Below are 22,345 nucleotides of genomic sequence, written 5' to 3'. Positions count from 1 at the left end.
GACGCACCCCCCCGGCGCTAACAACCCCCAAACCTCCACCCCACCAAACTAGCCTTTTCTTAAGGCCAGACGGTTCTTGTCCGTCCAGCCGGCAGGCCTGCCTCGTCGAAATGAGGCGGGCCCGCCCCTTCCCGGCCCATCCCGCCGAAGCCTAAGGCCTGATTGGCCCAAACTCTAGAAGCCTGGACCAATCAGGCCTTAGGCATAACGGGTCTGCCCATCCCCACTAAGTCTAAGATCTGATTGGCCAATCCGGGGTTGGGGCGTTTTGATGGGAGGAGTCGTTGGGGGGTCCGGCATTAGGGGTTGGGTACCCTCCTACCAGCGATCTTCAGAGTGGGGCCTACCGGCAATCGTGGGTCTGTGGGCAGGAGGAGTTGGGAGAAGGGAGACTGGCGGCCATAGCCGCTATACTAATTGTGGCAGGTATATCCCTTGCCACGATTAAGTATAGTGGCCGCATCTAAACAAACCCGATTCTGTAACTGACGTCTGCAACATGGCCGTCAGTTACAGAATCGGGTTTAGTTTGGGCGGGCATCCTATACAGAATCCGGGCCTAAGTGCATTGGTACTAACTGCGAAAGTGACAGCCTGCATTTCACATTCATTCACCACCGATATTGGGCTTTGCAGTTACCCCCAAATTCTGCATATAGTGCCATAAGTTGTGTGCGCAAATTAGTGCACATAGCTGATTTGCTCGCATAACTTAATTGATTTAACAGATCTAATTGGCACTGATAACTGCAATTACACCTCATAAATAATGATAATTGGCACTAATTAGAAATTACACACATTCTATAAAGTGCTTCATGTCGATTCTAGTGCATGAATCTGAAAAGGGGGCATGGCTAGGGGAGGAGCATGGGCGGATCATGAGTTCCTAAAAGGTAGATGCACCATTATAGAATATGCTTGAACTGCACACAAGTTAGGCCCAAGTATTTAGGTCTGGTTTTCCTTGGCCTAAATGGGTGCTCTTAAAAGTTATATGCACTGGCGCTTATTGTGATTCTATTAAGTGCATTCTAGTCAGTACTGATTTGGGGGGCCATATATAAAATATGACCCTTGGTGAATGTATTAGAATATGCTGTCATGCCAGCATGACCAGAGGAAGGAATAGCCTAATGGCTAGCGCAATGGGCTAAGAACCTAGTTTACAGAGTTTGACTCCCATTGTGTCTTGTTGTGATCCTGGGCAGGTCACTTAATTCTCACGTGGTGAGGGGCGGCGGTGAAAGGAAGCTCCGCCCACCCCCAGCGAGGCACCAGTAGCGTCGGGCGCCCGGACTCCCCCTTAAAAGGAGGAGAACCGCGGCGCTAAGGCACTTGATCGGGCCGAGTCGGGAGGCAGAGGGCACGAGCAGGAGAAGCGGCAGAGGTTAGCAGAGCGGGCACTTACTTGGGGCCGAGTCGGGAGGCAGCAGGCACCAGTAAGGGGCTACAGGAGAGAGCGGTGGACACGTGGTGAGGGGCGGCGGCGAGAGGAAGCTCCGCCCACCCCCAGCGAGGCACCAGTAGCGTCGGGCGCCCGGACTCCCCCTTAAAAGGGGGGGAGCCAACGGCGCACGGCCGTTTGGCGCGCGGCGAAGGCGAGCGGCAAAGGCGCTCGCCTTAGCGAGAGCGCCTTTGCGAAGGGCCTTGAGAAGGGCCAGGGCACTACACCAAGGTCAGCACACAACCTGAAGCAGAGAGGGAGTGTGGGTGAGAGGTCACAGCAGCAGCAGGCGGAGAGTGAGAGTTGGTGAGAGGTCACAGCAGCTGCAGGCAGAGGGAGTGAGGACACAGCAGCAGCAGGCGGGGAGTGAGAGTGGGAGAAGGGACACAGCAGCACCAGGCAGAGGGAGAGAGGACACAGCAGCAGCAGGCGGAGAGCGAGAGTGGGGGAGGGGACACAGCAGCACCAGGCAGAGGGAGAGAGGACACAGCAGCAGCAGGCGGAGAGCGAGAGTGGGAGAGAGGACACAGCAGCAACAGATTAGAGGAGACCAGAGTGGTGAGAGCCAGAGGAGAGAGCAGAGAGGAGAGAGCAGAGCAGGCAGATGAGAGAGCGGAGAGCAGATAGACGGACCAAAGGAGCGGAGCGGAGAGCTGAGGGAGACCGGAGAGCGGAGCGGAGAGCTGAGGGAGACCGGAGAGCGGAGCGGATAAGATAGAAATGGAGGCAGCCGGAATACACCAGAGCTTTCCAGTATACTGCATGGGGTGCCATATGTACGACTACCTCCCCTCGGGAAGGCAGGAGTACATATGCGGCCGGTGCCAGGAGCTGGAAGGCCTGAAGTATGAGGTCGCGAGATTGCAGGCCAGGGTTCAGGACCTGGAGGGGCAGCACGCTTCAGAGGAGCCATGCCAGGCGTCTGAGGATCCAGACAGAAACAGCTTCATTGAAGATCAAGTGAGGGACCTTGAGAGATTCATCGAGGAGAGCTACAGGAGGGTCGAGGAGCAGAACCAGCAGCAGCTCAGACAGGTGTCACCAGACGAGAGCCAGGACCCACCGGAGGATGGACCTAGTGGAGAAGCCAGTGGAGAAGCCAGGAGGGCAGAGGAGGCCAAGGACCCCGAGGGAGGAGCGCCGAGATTCACCATGGACACGGACCTGAGGCAGAAGAGGCTCTTGAGGAAGGGAAAGACTGCAATTGTTGTGGGAGACTCGATCCTGAGGGAAGTGGACAGTCACGTTGCTGGAGGCCGAGAGGACCGGCTGGTGACATGTCTCCCAGGGGCCAGGACAAAGGACATTGCCGACAGAATCGAGAGGATCCTGGACGGAGCTGAAACGGAGGAGACAGCAGTAATTGTCCACATCGGAACAAATGATGTAAGCTGGAGGAACTTCAGCATGCCCGCGCTAACAGACTAGTTCAGGGTCCTGGGAAGGAAGCTGAAACGGAGGACACAGAGGATAGCATTCTCGGAGATCCTGCCGGTCCCGAGGGCAGATGCAAGGAGGCAGGCCGAACTCCAGGAGATGAATGCGTGGCTGAGGAGGTGGTGCAAGGAGGAGGGCTTCCACTTTGTGAGGAACTGGTTGTCCTTCTGGGGAAAGAGCAAGCTCTACAGGCGGGATGGCCTGCACCTGAGCACGGCGGGAACAAGAATACTAGCAGCCAACGTTAAGAAGGAGATCGAGAGGGCTTTAAACTATGGAGAGGGGGAAAGCCGACAGCTGACCTGATGACGCTTCGGACAACAGTATCCAGAAAAGATGCTGAACGGGCTGACTGCAGGGAGGAGTACGGGGGACCAATGGAACTCGTGATCAGACAGCGAGGGAAACACCAGGTAACAACTTGCTGGGAGAAGCCTAAGGGGAAGGGGAAAACAGGGGATTCAGGGGGGCGAGATGACACCAGGGTGCAAACAGAAGGCAATAAGGTGGAGCCACAGGGCAAAGGGGAGCCACAAGGCAAGGGGGAACAAACAAAGGCTCAGGGGATGATAACACGGGAGGGGGCTGGTACTCCCCGGGGAAAAGCGGGGAGGTGGGGTGGAGGGGACATGGGGAGGAAGGGAGTTGCGAGGGTAAAGGTGGAGGGCACAGCAGAGGCACTGGGAGCGGGAAAACGGCCCGAGACCCAAGGGAAGGCAGCCCAGGTAAAGGCAGAGGTGGTGGCACCGGGAGCGGGAAAACGGCCCAAGACTCAAGGGAAGGCGGCCCAGGTAAAGGCAGAGGTGGAGGACAAGCACCGGGACCTACAGTGCTTATACGCAAATGCAAGAAGCCTCATGGCTAAGATGGGGGAACTGGAAGTCATGGCCAAGGGGGAGGACCTGGATATAATAGGAATTACAGAAACCTGGTGGACAGAGGAAAATCAATGGGACGTGGCGCTGCCAGGGTACAAGCTCTACAGGAGGGACAGGACCCACAAGAAGGGGGGAGGCATAGCGCTGTATATAAAGGACTATATCTACTTGATTGGGATCGTTACGGCAACAAAGTCAGAGGAGCTGGAATCGCTATGGGTCAAATTGCCGGGAAAGAAGAATGCAGATATAAAGCTGGGGCTGTATTATCGCCCGCCTGGTGCGTCAGAAACAATAGGACAAGACTTGGAAGCAGAACTGAGACAGGAATGCAGGACTGGAAGTGTAACAGTGATGGGGGACTTCAATTACCCGGGGATAGACTGGAGTACGGGTCACACCAACTCCACGAGGGAAGCAGGATTCGTAGAAGCTGTGAGGGACTGCTTCATGGAGCAACTAGTCAAGGAACCGACACGAGGGGGTGCTACTCTTGACCTCATCCTTAACGGATTAGGGGGGCCTGCAAGAGGGGTAGAAGTGGGAGGAACACTAGGCAACAGTGATCACAACGTGATCAGATTCGCATTAGAACGGGGGTCACCCATAGTGGGGAGGACCGCATCAACTGCGCTCAACTTCAGGAAAGGGAACTATGTTGCTATGAGGAAAATGGTGGGGAGGAAGTTCAGGAACGGCATTAAGATGGAGACTGCAGGGAGCGCCTGGACCCTTCTCAGGGACACACTGCAGGAAGCGCAAAAACTGTACATCCCCAGTTTCAGGAAAGGCCGCAAGAACAAGCGGCCAAAGTACCCGGTTTGGATGACACCTGAAGTAAAGAGAGCAATCAGTGACAAGAAAGTGTCCTTCCGGAAATGGAAGAGGGACCCAACGGAGGAAAATCACCAGGAGTACAGGAAATGCCAAAAGGAATGCCACCGAGAGGTTAGAAAAGCAAAAGGGAAATACGAGCAGGGGCTGGCCAGGGAGGCGAAAAACTTCAAGGCATTCTTCAGTTACGTAAAGGGGGAAGCAACCAGTGAGAGAGGAGGTGGGGCCATTGGATGATGGGGATAGGAAGGGAGTGATTAAGGAGGATAAAGAGGTAGCTGAGAGGTTGAACACGTTCTTCTCGTCGGTCTTCACGAGCGAGGACACGTCCAATATACCGGACTCAGAGGATCTCATGAGTGGGGAGCAGGCCGAAAAATTGGGGCATATAGAGGTAAGTCGGGAGGATGTCCTCAAACAGATTGACAGGTTGAAAAGCGGCAAATCTCCGGGACCGGACGGGATCCACCCAAGGGTTCTAAAGGAACTAAGACAGGAAATAGCGGGCGCAATCCAGCATGTTTGCAACCTATCCTTGACAACTGGAGAGGTACTAGAGGACTGGAAACTGGCGAATGTCACACCTATCTTTAAGAAGGAATCGAGAGGTGACCCCGGGAACTACAGGCCGGTGAGCCTGACTTCAGTTATAGGGAAGATGGTGGAAGCAATAATCAAGGACAGCATTTGCGAGCACATCGAGAAAAATGGCCTACTGCGGACAAGCCAGCACGGATTCTGTAAGGGAAGGTCGTGCCTGACAAACCTTCTGTACTTCTTTGAGGGAATAAGCAGTCAGGTGGACAAAGGGGAACCCATAGACATCATTTACCTTGATTTTCAAAAGGCCTTTGACAAGGTGCCACATGAAAGGCTGCTTAGGAAGCTGTGGAACCACGGGGTGGGCGGGGATGTACATAGATGGATCAAGCACTGGCTATCAGGTAGACTACAGAGGGTCGGAGTAAAAGGCCAATATTCTGACTGGCGGGGAGTCACGAGCGGTGTGCCGCAGGGATCGGTGCTGGGGCCGCTACTCTTCAACATATTTATCAATGACCTGGAAACGGAGGCAAAGTGTGAGGTTATAAAATTTGCAGACGATACCAAACTCTGCGCCATAGTTAGGACCAGGGAGGAGTGTGAGGAACTGCTGGAGGATTGGGCAAACAAATGGCAAATGCGCTTTAACGTAGATAAATGCAAGGTCATGCACATAGGGAAAAAGAACCCGTTGTTCGAGTATAAAATGGGGGGGGGGGGATTGCTGGGAGACACCGGACTTGAGAGAGTCTTGGGTGTGCTAGTGGATCCATCCATGAAACAATCCGCACAGTGTGCAGCAGCCTCGAAGAAAGCCAACAGGATGCTGGGCATCATCAAGAGGGGCATAACAACCAGGACGCGGGAAGTCATCATGCCGCTGTATCGAGCGATGGTGCGCCCACATCTGGAATACTGCGTTCAATATTGGTCGCCGCACCTCAAGAAGGACATGGCAATTCTTGAGAGAGTCCAAAGGAGGGCAACAAAACTGGTAAGAGGGCTGGAAAACTGCCCATATGCTGAGAGGCTGGATAAACTGGGGCTCTTCTCTCTAGAAAAGAGGAGGCTCAGGGGGGATATGATAGAGACCTTCAAAATACTTAGGGGCATAGAGAAGGTGGACAGGGACAGGTTCTTCAGACTAAAGGGGACGACAGGTACGAGGGGGCACTCAGAGAAACTGAAGGGGGATAGGTTCAAATCAAATGCAAGGAAGTTTTTCTTCACCCAAAGGGTCGTGGACACATGGAATGCGCTCCCGGAGGAAGTGATCCGGCAGAGTACAGTACAGGGATTCAAACAGGGATTGGACGGATTCCTGAGGGAAAAGGGGATCGTGGGGTACGGAGGGAGGTGCTGGGGTGTTGCATAAGTATAGACAGCTCACCAGGTCATGCAGGTGCAAGGCCGGAGGGTTAGGACTTTGAGGGGAAGATAGGACTTCGATAACAAACCTAGGGGGCAAAGGGGGCCCCTTCTGGTGATTAAGGCAGGTCATGACCTGTTGGGCTGCCGCGGGGGCGGACTGCTGGGCGGGATGGACCTGTGGTCTGACCCGGCAGAGGCACTGCTTATATTCTTATGTTAATTGCCCTAGATACAAGAAAGAAAATAAAACTCAGATTGTGAGCCCACTAGGGAAACAGAGGGAGTACCTGTATATAATATAAAAACACTACAAATTTAAAAAAAGAAAAAAAGAAATATTGTGGTGAAAGAGGAGACATAGAAGGCATACCCCCACTGGTGTAGGAATGCCACAAAAGAAACACACACGCAGTCTTAGAATCGGGAGGAGGCGCTAGTAAGGGCTAACTCCGAGTCCCTATTTATTATACTTCTAAGATAATGACATCATAGTAACTCCCTCGTTTACACATCTCATGATTGGTGGGTACAAAGGTACATGGTTTTACATTGGTGGTTACAAAGATAGATACATGCTTTTACTTCGTGATCATCCTCCAACTCAGCACTTAGACAAGGGCCTGATTAACACGTGGACAGGGCCTGAGTCTTTGCACATGCTCAGGCCTGTCAGCTGATGTCCTTTCCTAATAAGGACTGCTCAAATAAGATAAGCATGTGACAATCCAAAGGTTATCATGCATACTCCTTAAGCTACTAAGCTCAGGGCCTGCACGTAGGCAGTCTGATTGTTGCCCATATAAGGGATAAGGGTAAACTTGTGTCAGGTTAATATGTGACAAGTCATGTGACAAGATGCTAATATTTTCCTTTACTTAGAAGTTCTGCATGGCAACAAGGGAAAGGGAATGAGGATAATTCATAATTCTTTCCCAGGGGCTCATAATTCTTTCACAGGGGCGGTGAAATCAGTGTGCCGATTTCGCCCTGTTTCAGAATGGTAGAATGGCATCCCTACACACTGGTGCTTAGGTCCCAATGGGACAGGTGAAAGAAGGCTCCTGGGACAGGCCCCATTGTATCCCTCACTGGTGCTTCATGCCTAATTGGACTGGTAAAAGGGGGTGGTATTGCTACCCCTTGCCCCCCCCCCAATGATGAAAGAGGAGAGAATTGCCTCCTCGTGCCCCCCCCCCACTGGTGCTTCAGGGCCAATTATTTCAAAGTTTGAAAGAGGTAGGGGCAATGCCCTCCCTTGCTCCCCACAGGTGCTTCAAAAACATTATCTGAGAGAGAATCTGTCGGACTCCTCAGCTTTTCAGTTGAGATGGGATGGGGCTGACTCAGATCAGCATCTATCAGACTTGGCATGAGCCATCTGTTCAGGTGAACTGGGTGGGGCCAACTTGGTGTGATGAAACAGCCCACTCTTAAAGGGCTGTGATGAAACGGCTGCAATTAAATGCCCCAAACTGAACTGGCTGCACTGTAACATCCCATTCCCTCAATTCATATTAAGTAGTAAAATTGCAAATGAGTTTCTAGTCAGAAATCTATAAGCAGTATACAAGAAGAGAATTTAACCTTAAATTTGTACTGTTCACAAATGTTCAAAAGGACAAATCTTTTGAGAGGATATTCATGGAGTGAAACTTTAATATCTACTTTTTTCTATTTTTCTGCATTCCTCACTGATCAGGGCCTGACTTACAGTAAGACCTGCCAAATATCAGTTGCCATGAAAAAGGGCACACCAAAGGGGTTGTTTTTCAGGAGGAATGGGAGTTAAAAAAAAAAAAATTATTAATAACATTACGTACAATACAATAACACACACTTCCAATACATACAATAATAATAATTATACACACATTATTACAACTTAATGAGGACTATGTCTATTATAAAATAACAACTTAAAATAAAACAAAAATTAAACACAGAATAAAATAAAATACTCATAAGCTGCATATATCCAATTCAGAGGGGAGGGAGTTAGGGAAGATTCTTCAAATTTTTTCAAAAACCATCCAGGGGGGCTCATTTCTTAGTAAAATTAGCAATTTATTATTCTGTTTAATGGCTATTATTTCCTCCTATTTTCTAATTATACTCAAATGATTCCACCGTTCAGGAAATTTGAGTTTAGAATTATCTTTCCAGTTGATGGCGATGTTGGGAGGGTTATAACAGGGTGCCCACATTTATTTGTGCTTGGTATGTGTAATGTACAGAACACTATCACAGAAGCAGATAAGTGTATACTTACCCATGAAGGTGACAATACAGTTCTGTAACCACATGCATAAAAGCAAGCGTGCATGCATGGGTGGGAGCTCAATATTATGAATGTAACTTAAAGAATACTGCAAGTTGTACATGTCCTTGCCATACTTAATGGCAGCTATGTCAAGTCTTATGGCTGCTGTAATGTATAAGGCATGTTAACAATAGGTTACATTAGTATTCTATAATGGAATCTCAGTGCTCAGATGCCATTATAGATTTGCCTCCAAATTCGGCTTTTACTTGATCAATTAACCACACCTTGGGCACCTTATATGAGGGGCTGCTCTCAGCCCAACCAAGAAGAAAACTAATGTGGAGCCATGAAACTTACAAGATATTCCACACTTTTTTCTTGATACTTTTCGTTTCAAGGATATGAAATGAAACGAAAAGTGTGGAATAACTTGTAAGTTTCATGGCTCCACGTTAGTTTTTTCTTGGTTAGGTAGAGAACTTATTAGCAGTCCTTTGAAAGTACTTCATGCAAAATTTTAAATGTTTAGCAGTATCTTTTAAATATTTTGTTCCCAATGAGGTAGATTTCTTTGTATGAGAACGGTTAGTCCTTGAGCAGTCCTTTTATTTTTTCCGTTCAGAAATACTGATAACATGAATGTTTTCTTTTGTATTGCAGACCTAATCCAATGCACAAATGAGATGAATGTTAACATCCCACAGTTGGCAGACACCTTATTTGAAAGAACAACCAACAACAGCTGGGTGGTGGTCTTTAAATCTCTTATTGCAACACATCATCTTATGGTTTATGGAAATGAGGTAAACAATCTTGTACTTGAGAATTGTTTTCTTATAGACAAATTATAGTATTATAACAGGTTACATAATCTTGCAGATCTCTTATGTGCTGACAAGGGGTTAGAAAAAGCATGTTAGATGGCAAAATATCTTGGGGAGGCAGTCAAAAGCCCTTATGTAGCCAGCAGTGATTGCTAACAAAAGAGCTTTTACAAAAATTTCTGGTACTTACACAGTAGGTTTGGATGTATAAGTTGGTATATGGCAAAATCGGACAGGATTATGGGGCTGGAATAAATTTTTTTAATACTTTATTCATAAGAAGTGACATACAGAACTAAGTTGGACCTAAAGTCCACCAAATCTAGCATCTTGTCTCTGACATTGACCAGTCCAGGTCACAAGTACATGACAGGATTCCAAAGCATAGAGACCGCCTTACCAATAACTAGAGGTAAGCATTGACTTTCTCAGACCTACATGTCTAGCATCGTATAAAAATAGTAGAAAGTCTCATGCCCTATTCACCTTCCCGTCAGTACAGGGTTGTAAAAGTAAGAAATTTCTGGACCATACTTCAGCATTCCAAGTAGCTTCACACGACAGAGAATTCCGATTGTTATTGCTTGGAGCTTGCTCTTATAAATATTTCAGAACTCAACTGAAAACTTACCTCTTAAAAAATTTATTTTTGTCATTCTTAAATTGTTTTTAGTTTATAATCTTTTGTAAACCGCGTAGAACTCATGGTTACAGGGTTAAAAAGTATTATGTTATGTTATGTCTAGTAATGATTATGGATTTCAGTTCTAGGAGCTTGTCCAAACTATTTTTAAACCTAGTTATGATTGATAATCGTTCACTAAATATTTCAGCGACAGATTCCATAGTTCAATTGTGCAGAGAGTGAAAAAAATGCACAGAATTCAGAAATAACAGTAATTTGTACAGATAATTTATCCATACAAAGTTAAACTGTTGCACTTATTTCCAACCACTTATGTATAATTTTTTTTTAAACTTCAGTTTGGTTGAAAGGAACTCTGAGAGAATTTTAACTTGATAATCACATTTTCATATGGGGAAAACTGGTAAAAAGATACACTGTTAGTAATTGGGCCAGATTGAACTGGAAGGAGGAGAATTTCCAGAGGAATAAACTGCTCAATACAATTTGTTTTGTTGTGACTGTCTGACACTATCTTTCAAAAAACAAAAAAAAACTTTATAAATAACTATTTAACATTTACATCACAGATATCTAAGAAATGTAGGTCATGGAACTATATGTTTCACAGCTACAAGCATTTCTTCAGTGCTGGCAACATGATCTTCTTATTAGAGAGACCTATAGAGTATTAAGTCCATAGAAAGGAGTTTAAAAAAAAAGTCAAATATGCTTTCCCCTCCAACTTTTACTGTGTCATATGCCTTTAATAGGAAATATATCAGAGAAGGTAGAAAAAGGGTCTACCAAAGGGATAAGTATCATTGGGCTGAGTAGCTGTTGCACACATTTATGAAAGTATTCAATTGGACACATGCATATTATATTGATAATTATGTAATTGCTATGTTTCACTATACTTAAATTTCTGTACTACAGAAGCTCAAACCCCTTCTCCCAGAGAATGTACCGAGTCATTTATGTAGGTGACAGAAGATTGAAATATCTAAAAAAAAAAAATCAGTTTTTCAGCTTCCTGGTGCCAAGAAGGCATAATAATATTTAATATACTGTATATTTCGCTCCATAAGACGCACCCAAGATTTAGAGGAGGAAAACAAGAAAAAAAACATTCTGAACCAAATTCTCCCTGCCAGGCTCTGCACCCAACCCCAAACTCCTTGCCAGGCTCTGCACCCTGACCTCCTCCCTGCCAGGCTTTGTACTCTGTTCACCTCTTGTGGTCTAGTGATAGGCCGGGACAGGGGACAGGGCAGGACAGGTCAGGCAGGCCTAGTGGCAGTCAGGCAGGCCTAGCAGCCAAGTGACAGGCAGGCCTAGTGGCATGGCTGACAGGTCCCCTACCCCCAGACATGGCCCCCCCAACCCGAGGCAAGCAGGCAGGCAGGGTCCCCCTTTACCTTAACTCCTCCGGCAGTCCAGTGCTGTAGGGCAGGAGCTTTCAGCCTCCTGCCCTTCCCTCCGGATTTCTCCCCAGCGGTAGAGTCGGAGCGGCAAGAAGGCAGGTGTGAGTTTTACCTTCCTGCCTTGTCGCGCCATGAATGTCAGTCCAGCGCTGTAGGACAGAAGCTTTCAGCCTCCTGACCTTCTCTCCTGCTTTCTCCCCCTGAGTTTTTCGCTTCCTGCCTTGTCCCGTGCTGCTCTGTGAATGGCTGTCCCAGTTCTCGCAAAAACTGGGGCAGCCATTCACAGAGAGGTGCGGGACAAGGCAGGAAGCGAAAAACTCACACCTGCCTGCTTGCCGCACTGCCGGTGCCGCTCGGGGGGAGAAAGCAGGAGAGAAGGGCAGAAGGCTGAAAGCTCCTACCCTACAGCGCTGGATCACTGGAGAAATTAAGGTGGGGGAGGGGTTAGTTAATATTTGCTTCATAAGACACACCCTTATTTACACCCACTTTTTTGGGGGGGGAAGTGCGTCTTATAGAGCAAAAAATACGGTAGATGCTTATAATTAGGGCTTCTTTGACGCTTATGAATTGTAAATGTAGGTGTTTATTTTATAGCTAATTAGACATTATTTGAGGCATAAACCCTTTTTTGTTAAGTTTTTGTGGCATTAGTGCCATTGCTTGGGATCCTTTTCTGGTGGTATCAAATATTTATACTTTGCGCAGTTGAAGAAGAATCAGCATGGAAAAGACTCAAAAATAGAATGGAGGCAGGGGAGGGTGAATGAAAGAATAGTTGGAAATGGACAGCTTATTATGTTTTAGCTAGTAAGTGTCTCTTTTATTCTTTTTGTACTAGGGGGTGGGGGCTGTTATCAGTGTGTTTATTTCTCACATAAAACCTAGAATCTCAAGCCCTAAGATCTTGAGAGCTGAAAGAAAAGCTGTAAATGGCATGAATCTTTATTTGATTACATACTTGAAATTTGTGAAATTAATTTTTGTCCCTATTCTTGAGGCTGCTTGAGCTGTTTGTTTGCAGTATTTTGCCATTAGAAATATTTGCTTAATTGAATATAATATGCAAATTTTCAATTGATTTATTCATTTTTAGCGTTTTATCCAGTATCTGGCTTCAAGAAACACATTGTTTAATTTAAGTAATTTCCTGGATAAAAGTGGATTGCAAGGTAAGAGCAACATTTTAATGCAATAAAATATGTTGTGAATTCTGAGAGATATTAAACTACTTACACCAGAACTGAAATACAGTATCTTTTTATCATAAGACTCTTGTGATAAGCATTACTTTTTGTGTACACAATACTGTATAAGATAATTACAAAACCTTTTGTCTTAGAAATAGTTTATTTCAGATTTGAGCACTGGCAAGTTTAAGGTATTTCCCTATAGTCAAACTGATCAAGTACTAGCAGTTCTCTTGGACTTGAGCATACCTCTTCTGGGTTTTCTTTTTACCTTTCCTAAAGAAGTTTTAAATATTTTTAAGAAGTTTGACTCTTGGTATTTTCCTGTTTTTCTTGTCAATTGAAATTTTCCTTACTGTTCATTCTTGTTGCCCAGTGAGATACCATTTAAGGATCTAAAGAACAAACAAAAGAACTCTGATTTTGATACCTTTTTGGCGTTAGAAACTCTTATCTTGTAGAAGTCTCAGAAATGCACCCTTTTTAATTCTGGTTGATCAGTCATGACTTATGAATTTGTTAGACAGCTGTTTGGGGACAGAAATCAAATTCTTCTATCCCTGCCCATCCCCATAAACTTCAGAAGTAGTTATTTCATTTAATTATGCTACTGAATTAAAGGCTCTTGTAAAGACCCATTTACAAATAAGCAAAGACTTTATTAATTTGGAACTATTAATTGGGAAGAATACATACTTTGTAAATGGGTCTCTGCCAGACCCTCTAATGAAAATATAAAATATAAAAACTCCAGCTGATGAGCACCGTCAAGCTATGTCAGCTGAAGGCTTCTCTAAAGGTAGCCCAAAAACTCACTTCTCAAAACCTTCAGTGACAGTACTGTGGATGTTGTCAGCTAGAGTTTTCAGCCCTTGCCTATTTGAATATCAGCTCCAATTGTATTTCTAGTTCTCCATGGTTTTTCTCTGTTTGCCTGTATTTTATTTCTTAACTACCATATATACTCTAGTATAAACCGAGGTAACCTTACCCCCCCAAAAAAGGAGGAAAAACGGTGGGGGTAGGGTGGTATTATAATCAAGTACAGTGCCTTGCCCTACCTTGCCCAGCTCTGCACCCTATTCCCTCTCCCTCGCTGCTCTGCACCCAGCCCCCTCTCTCCCTGACAGGTTCTGTACCCTTTCCCTCTCCTTCCCGAAGCCTTGCAGGCCTCTGCTTGGCCTGCCTTGAGACCTGAGGGTCCAGTGGTGGCTGGGACCGGAGGGATCCATCCTGCTCCCTGTACTGGCTGATTCTAAATATTGTTATTTCCCTCTGGCCTTCCCCGTGTACCTTTAGTTTCCCTTGTGGTCCAGCGGGTGAATCGTGGCAGGAGCGATCTTCCTTTGCTCCTGCTGGTGCAGAGCCGCTAGCTAATTGGCTGCCGCTAGCGGCTCTGCCTACCCCCCTTTAGTTTCACTGGTGGTCCAGTGGTAAATCGGGGCAGGAGCGATCGTCCTTTGCTCCTGCCCATGCAGAACCCCTATCTAATTGGCTGCTGGCAAGTTTTTTGGTAGCAGAGATTAAAACCTAGGTGGAAGTTCAGTCTCGCAATACTGAGAGCTCCAAGTAGTTCCACAATATGTATGTGTCCACAATATGTATATGCCTCAAAAAATGTACTTGTCCCACAAGTCTTAATAACCATATGAAAGGGGTTTTTTGGTTTTTTTTTACAGAAGCAATAACATATTACAGATTATAAACATAGACTAGTCCATTTATCCATTTAATTCTCAAGAGTGATACAAAATTTCATTTACTTGTCTACTTTGAGTAAAAACATGACACAATATCAAAGAATCCACTTGTATCTGAGAAATATACAGGTGGTATAAATTTCCCCAAAGCAAGCAGTGATTTACTAAAACCATAGTATTTTATTATTGAGATCTGATGTTTTTTTTTAACCACCTCTTATCCCAGGACAAGCAGGCAGCATATTCTCACATGTGGGTGATGTCATCGGAAGCCCAGTGCAGACAGCTTTAAAAGTGTATCGCCACCTTAAGTATTTTGCACTGCCCACACCACGTATGAGCTAGTGCCTTCCTGCCCGACATAGGATCGTGGTACCTCACTTCTTCGTTTTCCGTGGAGTGAAGAAGTCATGTTTTTCTGAACTCTGTTCAGTCCTTTTTTGCCATCCCGCTTTGCATATTTTTTCCTATTTTTTGTTGTTGTTATATTTTTTTCTTCTATCTTGTTGTCTGTAAAAAAAGAAAAGTTGAGTTTTTCTTTCTCTTTTTCCTCGTGGGCTTCGCCTTTCGAGGGTTCGTTTTTTTTTCTTCAGCAATTGAGCTTAATCTTGCTGACATGGTCTTTCCATCCATGTCTAGATCGTTAACGGGTTTTAAAAAGTGCTTCAGGTATCGGAGTCCTTTTTCCCTCACCGACCTGCATAGTTGGTGTTTGTAGTGTCTTGGGCCTGAGCACTGGGTGGAAACCTGCGTCAGGTGTTCCACCTTGCAGAAATGCTCGATTAAAAGCCGTAAACTTCAGCAGGAGAAATTGTTCGGGGCTGCTATGGACATCGATAAGACTTCAAAACCATTGACATCGAAGACTCTAGTATCAGGAGATCTTGCACTTTCAGGTAAACTGGCTAAGAAGCTGCCAGCTTCCCAGCAAGCATAGCAGGTCACACCAGCATCAAGTCCCTTGATACAGACCAAGCAGAGTCGGTCTCTTTTATAGCTTGTCTCTCTGTCGAGGTCACCCTCTCCAAGTCAAACTTCGGCACCGATGGTACTAGCAGATAAGCCAGAGGTACCGGTGCTTTCTTTCCGGGAAAAGCTCGATGAGTTTTTTCGAAGGGAGCTGGGTGATATTTTCAAACTTCAGGCACCAGCATCGACTTCCTCAGTACTGGTCTGGTCTGGTCTGAGCATACTGCTTCGAAGCCACATGGTACCTCAGTCAGTTCTCTGGCAGGACGTTGGCATGGATCGTCATCCAGTCACCATCGATTCTCTCGCCGCTCTACTCCTAGACGTGCGTCATAACATCGAGACATTGACGGTTGTTGTCTTCCACTCGACGTTTGAAGTCTAAGAAGCATCGATCTCAGTCACGTACTGCCAAACGAAAGAGCACTTCATGTCGTACTTCCTCATCTTCCTCAGATCGGTACTGGAGTCGTCGAAAGCATCGCTCTCCTTGACACACGCCTTCTCCAAAGCTTCTTTATGACTCTGACTTACAATCTGACATGGACTCTGGTTTTGCAACTGAGGCTTATGATACCCCTTCAGAACCTTCTCCTCAGAAATCTCCGCCAATGACTAGATCTCCCACCAAAAGACTGTCTTTTACTAAATTTATTAGGCAATTAGGTAAGAACCTACCTGTAAAACTGGAAGCTGACTCTACATTTAGTGCTGAATATTTAGTGGCTTTGGACTATGATGAGCCTCCCAAAGAGCTTCTTAAATTACCATTGCATGGTATCCTTAAAGAAATTCTTCACAAAAATTGGGAAACACCCTTGACTTTTACAGTGGCTCCCAAAAAACTGGATTCTATTTATAGAATTATTTCTTCTCTGGGTTTTGGTAAACCACAGCTTTAGCATCAATCCTTGGTTATGGAATCAACTTTAAAAAAGTCATTTGCTTCAAAAGTCTATGCCATAATGCCTCCAGGGCATGAAGGCCGAACTATGGATGAGTTTGGATGTCACCTCTATCAAAATTCCCACAAAAATAGGAAGTATATAATCTGACTGCCTACTTCAAATACAAAAACCATATAGTGTAAGAAACACATAGAAGTAGCTATTTAACTTAATATGCTATTAATCACACATATCCCCTCTTCAACAGTTCTCAGAATGTCCTTAGTTGTCAGACCAGACAAATGGGACAAGCCTGAAGGTGTAAACCGTCTGTATCTTAAACTTCTATCATCGCACAGGAATTATTAATGTAATCTTATATTTGCACAGTCCAAAAACTTATAAATTTCTTTCAAAAGATTTTAACACTTATCTGAAGTGAAAGAGAATGTTTGAATAAATCTCTGGGTCTTGATGCGTTTTGCAATGGCTGCTTCAGAACACCCACACAGCAGAGGCTTTAGCGTTCAAAAAGACAAATTGGTCTGCCCCCTCTCTCCACTTCTCCAGTTCAACTCTGTGTCTGTCAAAATTCCAAGTTGGCGAACATAGTCCTTAACTACAGTTTCTATATATCCTGTTTATATGAAACAGCTTGTTTGGAAATTACCCTCTTATGATAAACTAGTGTTTAAGCCCGTTACATTAACGGGTGCTAGAATATATGGCTGTCTGTCTTTCTTTCTTTATGTCTCTCTCCCTGCTCCTGTTTCTTTCTTCCTTTCTTTCTGTCTTTCTCCCTCCTGCAATTTTTTTCTCTCTCTCCCTGGCACCCTTTGCCTGTCTGTCTTTATTTCTGTGTCTCTCTGGTCCCCTGTCTGTCTTTATTTCTGTCTGTCTCTCTCCCTAGCCTCCTTTGTCTGTCTGTATTTCTTTCTGTGTCTCCCCCCCCCCCCCCCCACTTTCCTTTGCAGAAGCAGCAGTGCTATTTCCCTTCCCCTCCAGATCCCTGTGAAGTAGTAGCAGCATTTCCCCCCACCCACCCCCCATTCCCTTCTCTCCCCCCCCCCCACTTTCCTTTGCAGAAGCAGCAGCGGTATTTCTCTTTCCCTCCAGGTCCTTGCTGAAGCAGTAGCAGCATTTCCCCCCACCCCCCATTCCCTTCTCTCCCCCCCACTTTATTTTGCAGAAGCAGCTGTGATATTTCCCTTCCCCTCCAGATCTCTGAGAAGTAGTAGCAGCATTTCCCCCCACCCACCCCCCCATTCCCTTCTCTCCCCCCCCACTTTCCTTTGCAGAAGCAGCAGCGGTATTTCTCTTTCCCTCCAGGTCCTTGCTGAAGCAGTAGCAGCATTTTCCCCCACCCACCCCCCACTCCCTTCTCTCCCCTACCACCACTTTCCTTTGCAGAAGCAGCAGCGGTTTTCCCTTCCCCTCCAGGTCCCTGCTGAGTAGTTGAAACATTTCCCCCCACCCCCCATTCCCTTCTCTCCCCCCCACTTTATTTTGCAGAAGCAGCTGTGATATTTCCCTTCCCCTCCAGATCTCTGAGAAGTAGTAGCAGCATTTCCCCCCACCCACCCCCCCATTCCCTTCTCTCCCCCCCCACTTTCCTTTGCAGAAGCAGCAGCGGTATTTCTCTTTCCCTCCAGGTCCTTGCTGAAGCAGTAGCAGCATTTTCCCCCACCCACCCCCCATTCCCTTCTCTCCCCTACCACCACTTTCCTTTGCAGAAGCAGCAGCGGTTTTCCCTTCCCCTCCAGGTCCCTGCTGAGTAGTTGAAACATTTTCCCCCACCCCCCATTCCCTTCTTACCTTGAGCTGCCCTGCTCCGTTCGGCCCCTCCCCCTTCCCTTCCCGTGTGCTGGCCTGCTGCGGCTGAAGGTTTTTTTCGGCGACTCCTCCTGTTAAAACTCCCCCCCCCCCCTCCCGCAACCGCTCCTGTTCAAAGCGGCCTGCTGAGGTTCGCGGCCGCTGTAACGAACCTCGCAGGCTGCTCTCCAACTCGGTAGCATGTTCCCTCTGACGCGATTGCGTCAGAGGGAACGTGCTACCATGTGGAGAGCGGCCTGCGAGGTTCGTTACAGCGGCCGCGAACCTCAGCAGGCCGCTTTGAACAGGAGCGGTTGCGGGAGGGGGGGGGAGCTTCACCAGGAGGAGTCGCCGAAAAAAACCTTCAGCCGCAGCAGGCCAGCACACGGGAAGGGGGAGGGGCCGAACGGAGCAGGGCAGCTCAAGGTAAGAAGGGAATGGGGGGTGGGGGAAAATGTTTCAACTACTCAGCAGGGACCTGGAGGGGAAGGGAAAACCGCTGCTGCTTCTGCTGTTGCAGGAGGATTTGGGGGGGGGGGGATTCTTGAGCGGCGGCAGGACCATGAGGCGGGATTGAGTTTTTCGGCTTCCCCTATCTGGGGAAACCGCCGTGCCGAACTGAGCTGCGGTGGGGCCGTAGTAAGCGCGGGGCATGCTGCAGTCTTGGCGGCCACGGACATACGGATCATGGAAGCACGCTGATAAGACTGCGCATGCGCCGCCTACGGTTTTATTATATAGATATTCCTGCTCAACATCTTAAGGAATTTCACAACATTTTTTGCACTCTTTCCCAGGCAAGAAAGTATTTGATGAGATCTGCTTATGATGCTTTTGAGTTATCATCTAGAGCACAGGTGTCAAACTTGAGGCCCGCGGGCCGAATCCGGCCTGTCTGGCCATTTTATGTGGCCTGCAGTGCGATGCGGCATTTTTATTGCTGACCCCGGTGTTTATCTTCTGGCCGGCTCCCTCCTCCTCACTGCCGCAGTGTGCACAAAGCCGCAGGCGGTGGCTCCTACGTGCATCCTATGCCTGAACATCAGAGGGAATGCTTCCGGATGAGGTGCGGGAGGCTTTGTGCACATTGTGGCAGTAAGAAAGAGGGAGCTGGCCAGAAGATAACACCGGGGGGGGGGGGGAAGGGTGGGTTTGGGGGGGTGGCGGCAATGAAAACACTGCATTGCACCACGGGCTGCATAAAAAGGCTAGGCAGGAGTCAGCCAGAAGGTAAGACACCTGCCGGAGGGAGGCACCTAGTTGAGGCACAACAAAGGTAGGAGAAACAACAAAGGTAGGGAAATGATTTTATTTTCAATTTAGCGATTGAATTGTGTCAATTTTGAGAATTTACATCTGCTGTCTATATTTTGCAATGTTCAGGAAGAAATGCATTTGTTTATTTTTCTCTGGGGTTGTACTGCATGCAGAATCTTGAATCTTAGGGTTTCGTTTTAGTACTTTTAGTTTTTGGTCCCATTTGCATAGGGGTTATTTGTGTTCTGGTTGGAATGAATGTTGAGAAGCATACGGTGTGCTTTATGTAGTTTAATTTTGTTGTTAATAAGATTATATTGTGTCTGTAGTATATATGAAAAATGAATGGAAAAAATGGTGTTACAATTAGTACTTTTATGGGGGCAGAGATTGGGTGGGGTCTGGCCCTCAACTTAGGCTGTGTTTTGGATTTCAGCCCCTTAATGTGACTGAGTTTGATACCCCTGATCTAGAGCTTCGGCTGTGTCGGTGGCCATGAGATGCCTAGCATAGTTGAGTCTCTCAGGTATGGACATCAACCTTCAAGACAGATTAGCTAATATTCCCTGTTTAGGAGAAGAGTTTTTTGGTGATTCCATTGAGGTGGCCACACCAAAACTAACTGACCATGAAAAGAATTGGAATGCTTAGGTTAAAACCAAGACTAAGCCTCACTCAGCTTCTCGGTCATCTTAAACCTTCTTCATATCAGAGGCGTTTTTCTGCCAAACCTACTACCTCTCATCTGCCTCAACAGAAGAAGCAAAAGCAACAGCGCCCCCAAAAGTCTCAACCAGCAGCTCCTCAAAAACCTGCTCAGTCTTTTTGATGGACTCATGGAGAGCATAGCTGCTGTTCCTCTTTCTCAGCCAATTGGAGGTCGGCTCCAATTGTACCATCCATGTTGGGCACTGTTAACAACCGACCTGTGGGTTCTCAAAGTACTTCAAGAGGGTTACTCTCTTCATTTCATCACTATACCTCCAGATCATCATCCAAGAGAGTCTTTTGTAAATCCTCAGCAGATGTTTTCAAGTTTCAAGTTTTCTTTATTTTTGATATACTGTTTATCAGATGGGTATCAAAATGAAATTTAAAAATAAAATGTCAAAATTTAAAAGAAATATACTATCAAAAGCTAAAAAAAATACGGGGGCACAGTCACACTGACGTACATGAAACGAGAGAGAAGTGGGGGAAGGTAAGTTAATAAATACATCAAAATAAAAATAAAGGGAGGTAATTGGAGAAGGGAAATACATTAGGGTAGGGCTCACTTTAAGAGAAGCATTTTGATTTTCCAAGGTACTTCAGAAAGTATTAGTGAAATGTAAAAGAAAGCAGGGATTAAAGAGTATGGGCATCTTTGAAAAGAAAAGTCTTGAGTTTAGTTTTAAATTCTTCTAGAGAGTCTTCTAGTTGGAGATCCAATGGAAGGGCGTTCCACAGAGAGGGTGCAGTGACTGAAAAAATAGCTTTGCGAGTGGTGTCATAGAAAAGTTCATGTATCAACGGAATAGTAAGTAGGTTTTGGTTGTTAGAGCAGAGAGCCCTGGAGGATGAGTATGGGATCAGAAGTTTGTCAATGAAAGCTGGTTGGTTGGAGTTTTTTGTTTTGAGGGTAAGAAAAAGTATTTTATAGGTGAGACGGTGAGTGATAGGTAACCAGTGTGCTTTACGGAGGAAGGGAATAACATGATCATACTTTTTGCAGGGTAAATTAATTTAACAGCAGTATTTTGCAATAGTTGCAAATGACAGATTTCTTTCTGGGTTATGCCCTGATAATAGGGCATAACAGTAATCTATGTTTGAGATTATGAGAGAATGAATCAAGATGTTAATAGATCAGGGGATCAAGAAGAGAAGAGACGGAGCAGATGAGCCTTAGCTTATGAAAACATTTCTATGTGACTGCGCTAATTTGTTGATGGAAAGTAAGGTCCTTCTCAAGGATAATTCCGAGAAGTTTAACTTCACTATCAATTAGAATTGGAGAGGAGTCAATACAAATGGGTAAGCATAGATGGTCATCGGTAGAGATTGAGAAAAGGACACCGATAGTTTTAGAGATGTTCAATCAGAGTTTGTTATGCTAGAGCCAGGAACTAATTTTATTGAGTTTGTAATTGATTTCAGTTATTTTGTAAAGTGATGTAGAGTTTAGGAGGTAAAGCAGTTGGATGTCGTCAGCATACGTGAAGCCTATAGATTGGGCCAAAGTCAGTAACGGGGTCAAGAAAATGTTAGAGAAGTGGCGAGAGGATCGAGCCTTGGGGGGACTCCATAGCTTTGATAGATGGTGGAGGAAGTGGAGTCATTAAAGCTAACTTTGTAGTTTTGGTTTTGGAAGTAGGAGAAAAACCATTGCAGAACTGTGGCAGAGATGCCAATAGATTCAAGTCTATTAAGGAGTAGAGAATTATCAATGGTGTCAAAGGCAGATGTAAGGTCTAAGGATATCAGAATGGAGATAGGATCTCTACTCCATCTGAATGCCATAGAAACTGTACCTCCTGCTCAAAAGAATCAGGGTTTTTACTTAAGGTATTTTCTTATCTCGAAAAAGATTAGAGGTCTGCGTCCGATTTTAGACATCAGGGGCCTGATCAAAGTCTTAGCAAAGGAAAAGGTTTTTGCATGTTGTCTTTGGCAACACTATATCCCCTCATAGATCAAAACGATTGGCTGTACTCTCTGGATCTAAAAGAAGCTTATACCCACATTCAAATTCATCCTGCCCATAGGAAATTCCTCAGATTTCAAGTAGCTCATCAACACTTTCAGTACAAAGTTCTGCCATTCGGCCTGGCATCCTTGCCCAGAGTAGTTACCAAGTGCCTAGTAATAGTGGCTTTAAGGGCTCAAGGTTTTCAGGTTT

General features: G+C 46.0%; 1 protein-coding gene across 8 annotated transcripts in view; it reads left to right on the top strand.

The window, feature by feature from the left end:
• The window catches only part of PICALM (phosphatidylinositol binding clathrin assembly protein), a 175,341-nt gene that overhangs the window by 5,696 nt on the left and 147,300 nt on the right, over positions 1–22,345 (top strand). For 7 of the 8 annotated variants that reach the window (XM_033948931.1, XM_033948925.1, XM_033948923.1 and 4 more), the window contains exons 2-3: positions 9,434–9,576; positions 12,746–12,821. In XM_033948931.1, coding sequence (XP_033804822.1) covers positions 9,434–9,576; positions 12,746–12,821 — 219 coding nt within the window. Of the gene's footprint in view, positions 1–9,433; positions 9,577–12,745; positions 12,822–22,345 lie in introns of those variants that run through there. The other variant, XM_033948928.1, reaches the window with a different exon arrangement.

This window comes from Geotrypetes seraphini, chromosome 6 (assembly GCF_902459505.1).
Source record: "Geotrypetes seraphini chromosome 6, aGeoSer1.1, whole genome shotgun sequence".
In the NCBI taxonomy this organism is placed as follows: domain Eukaryota; kingdom Metazoa; phylum Chordata; class Amphibia; order Gymnophiona; family Dermophiidae; genus Geotrypetes; species Geotrypetes seraphini.
The sequence above is the reverse complement of the archived record's forward strand: the minus strand, read 5'-3'. Positions and strand labels throughout refer to the sequence as shown.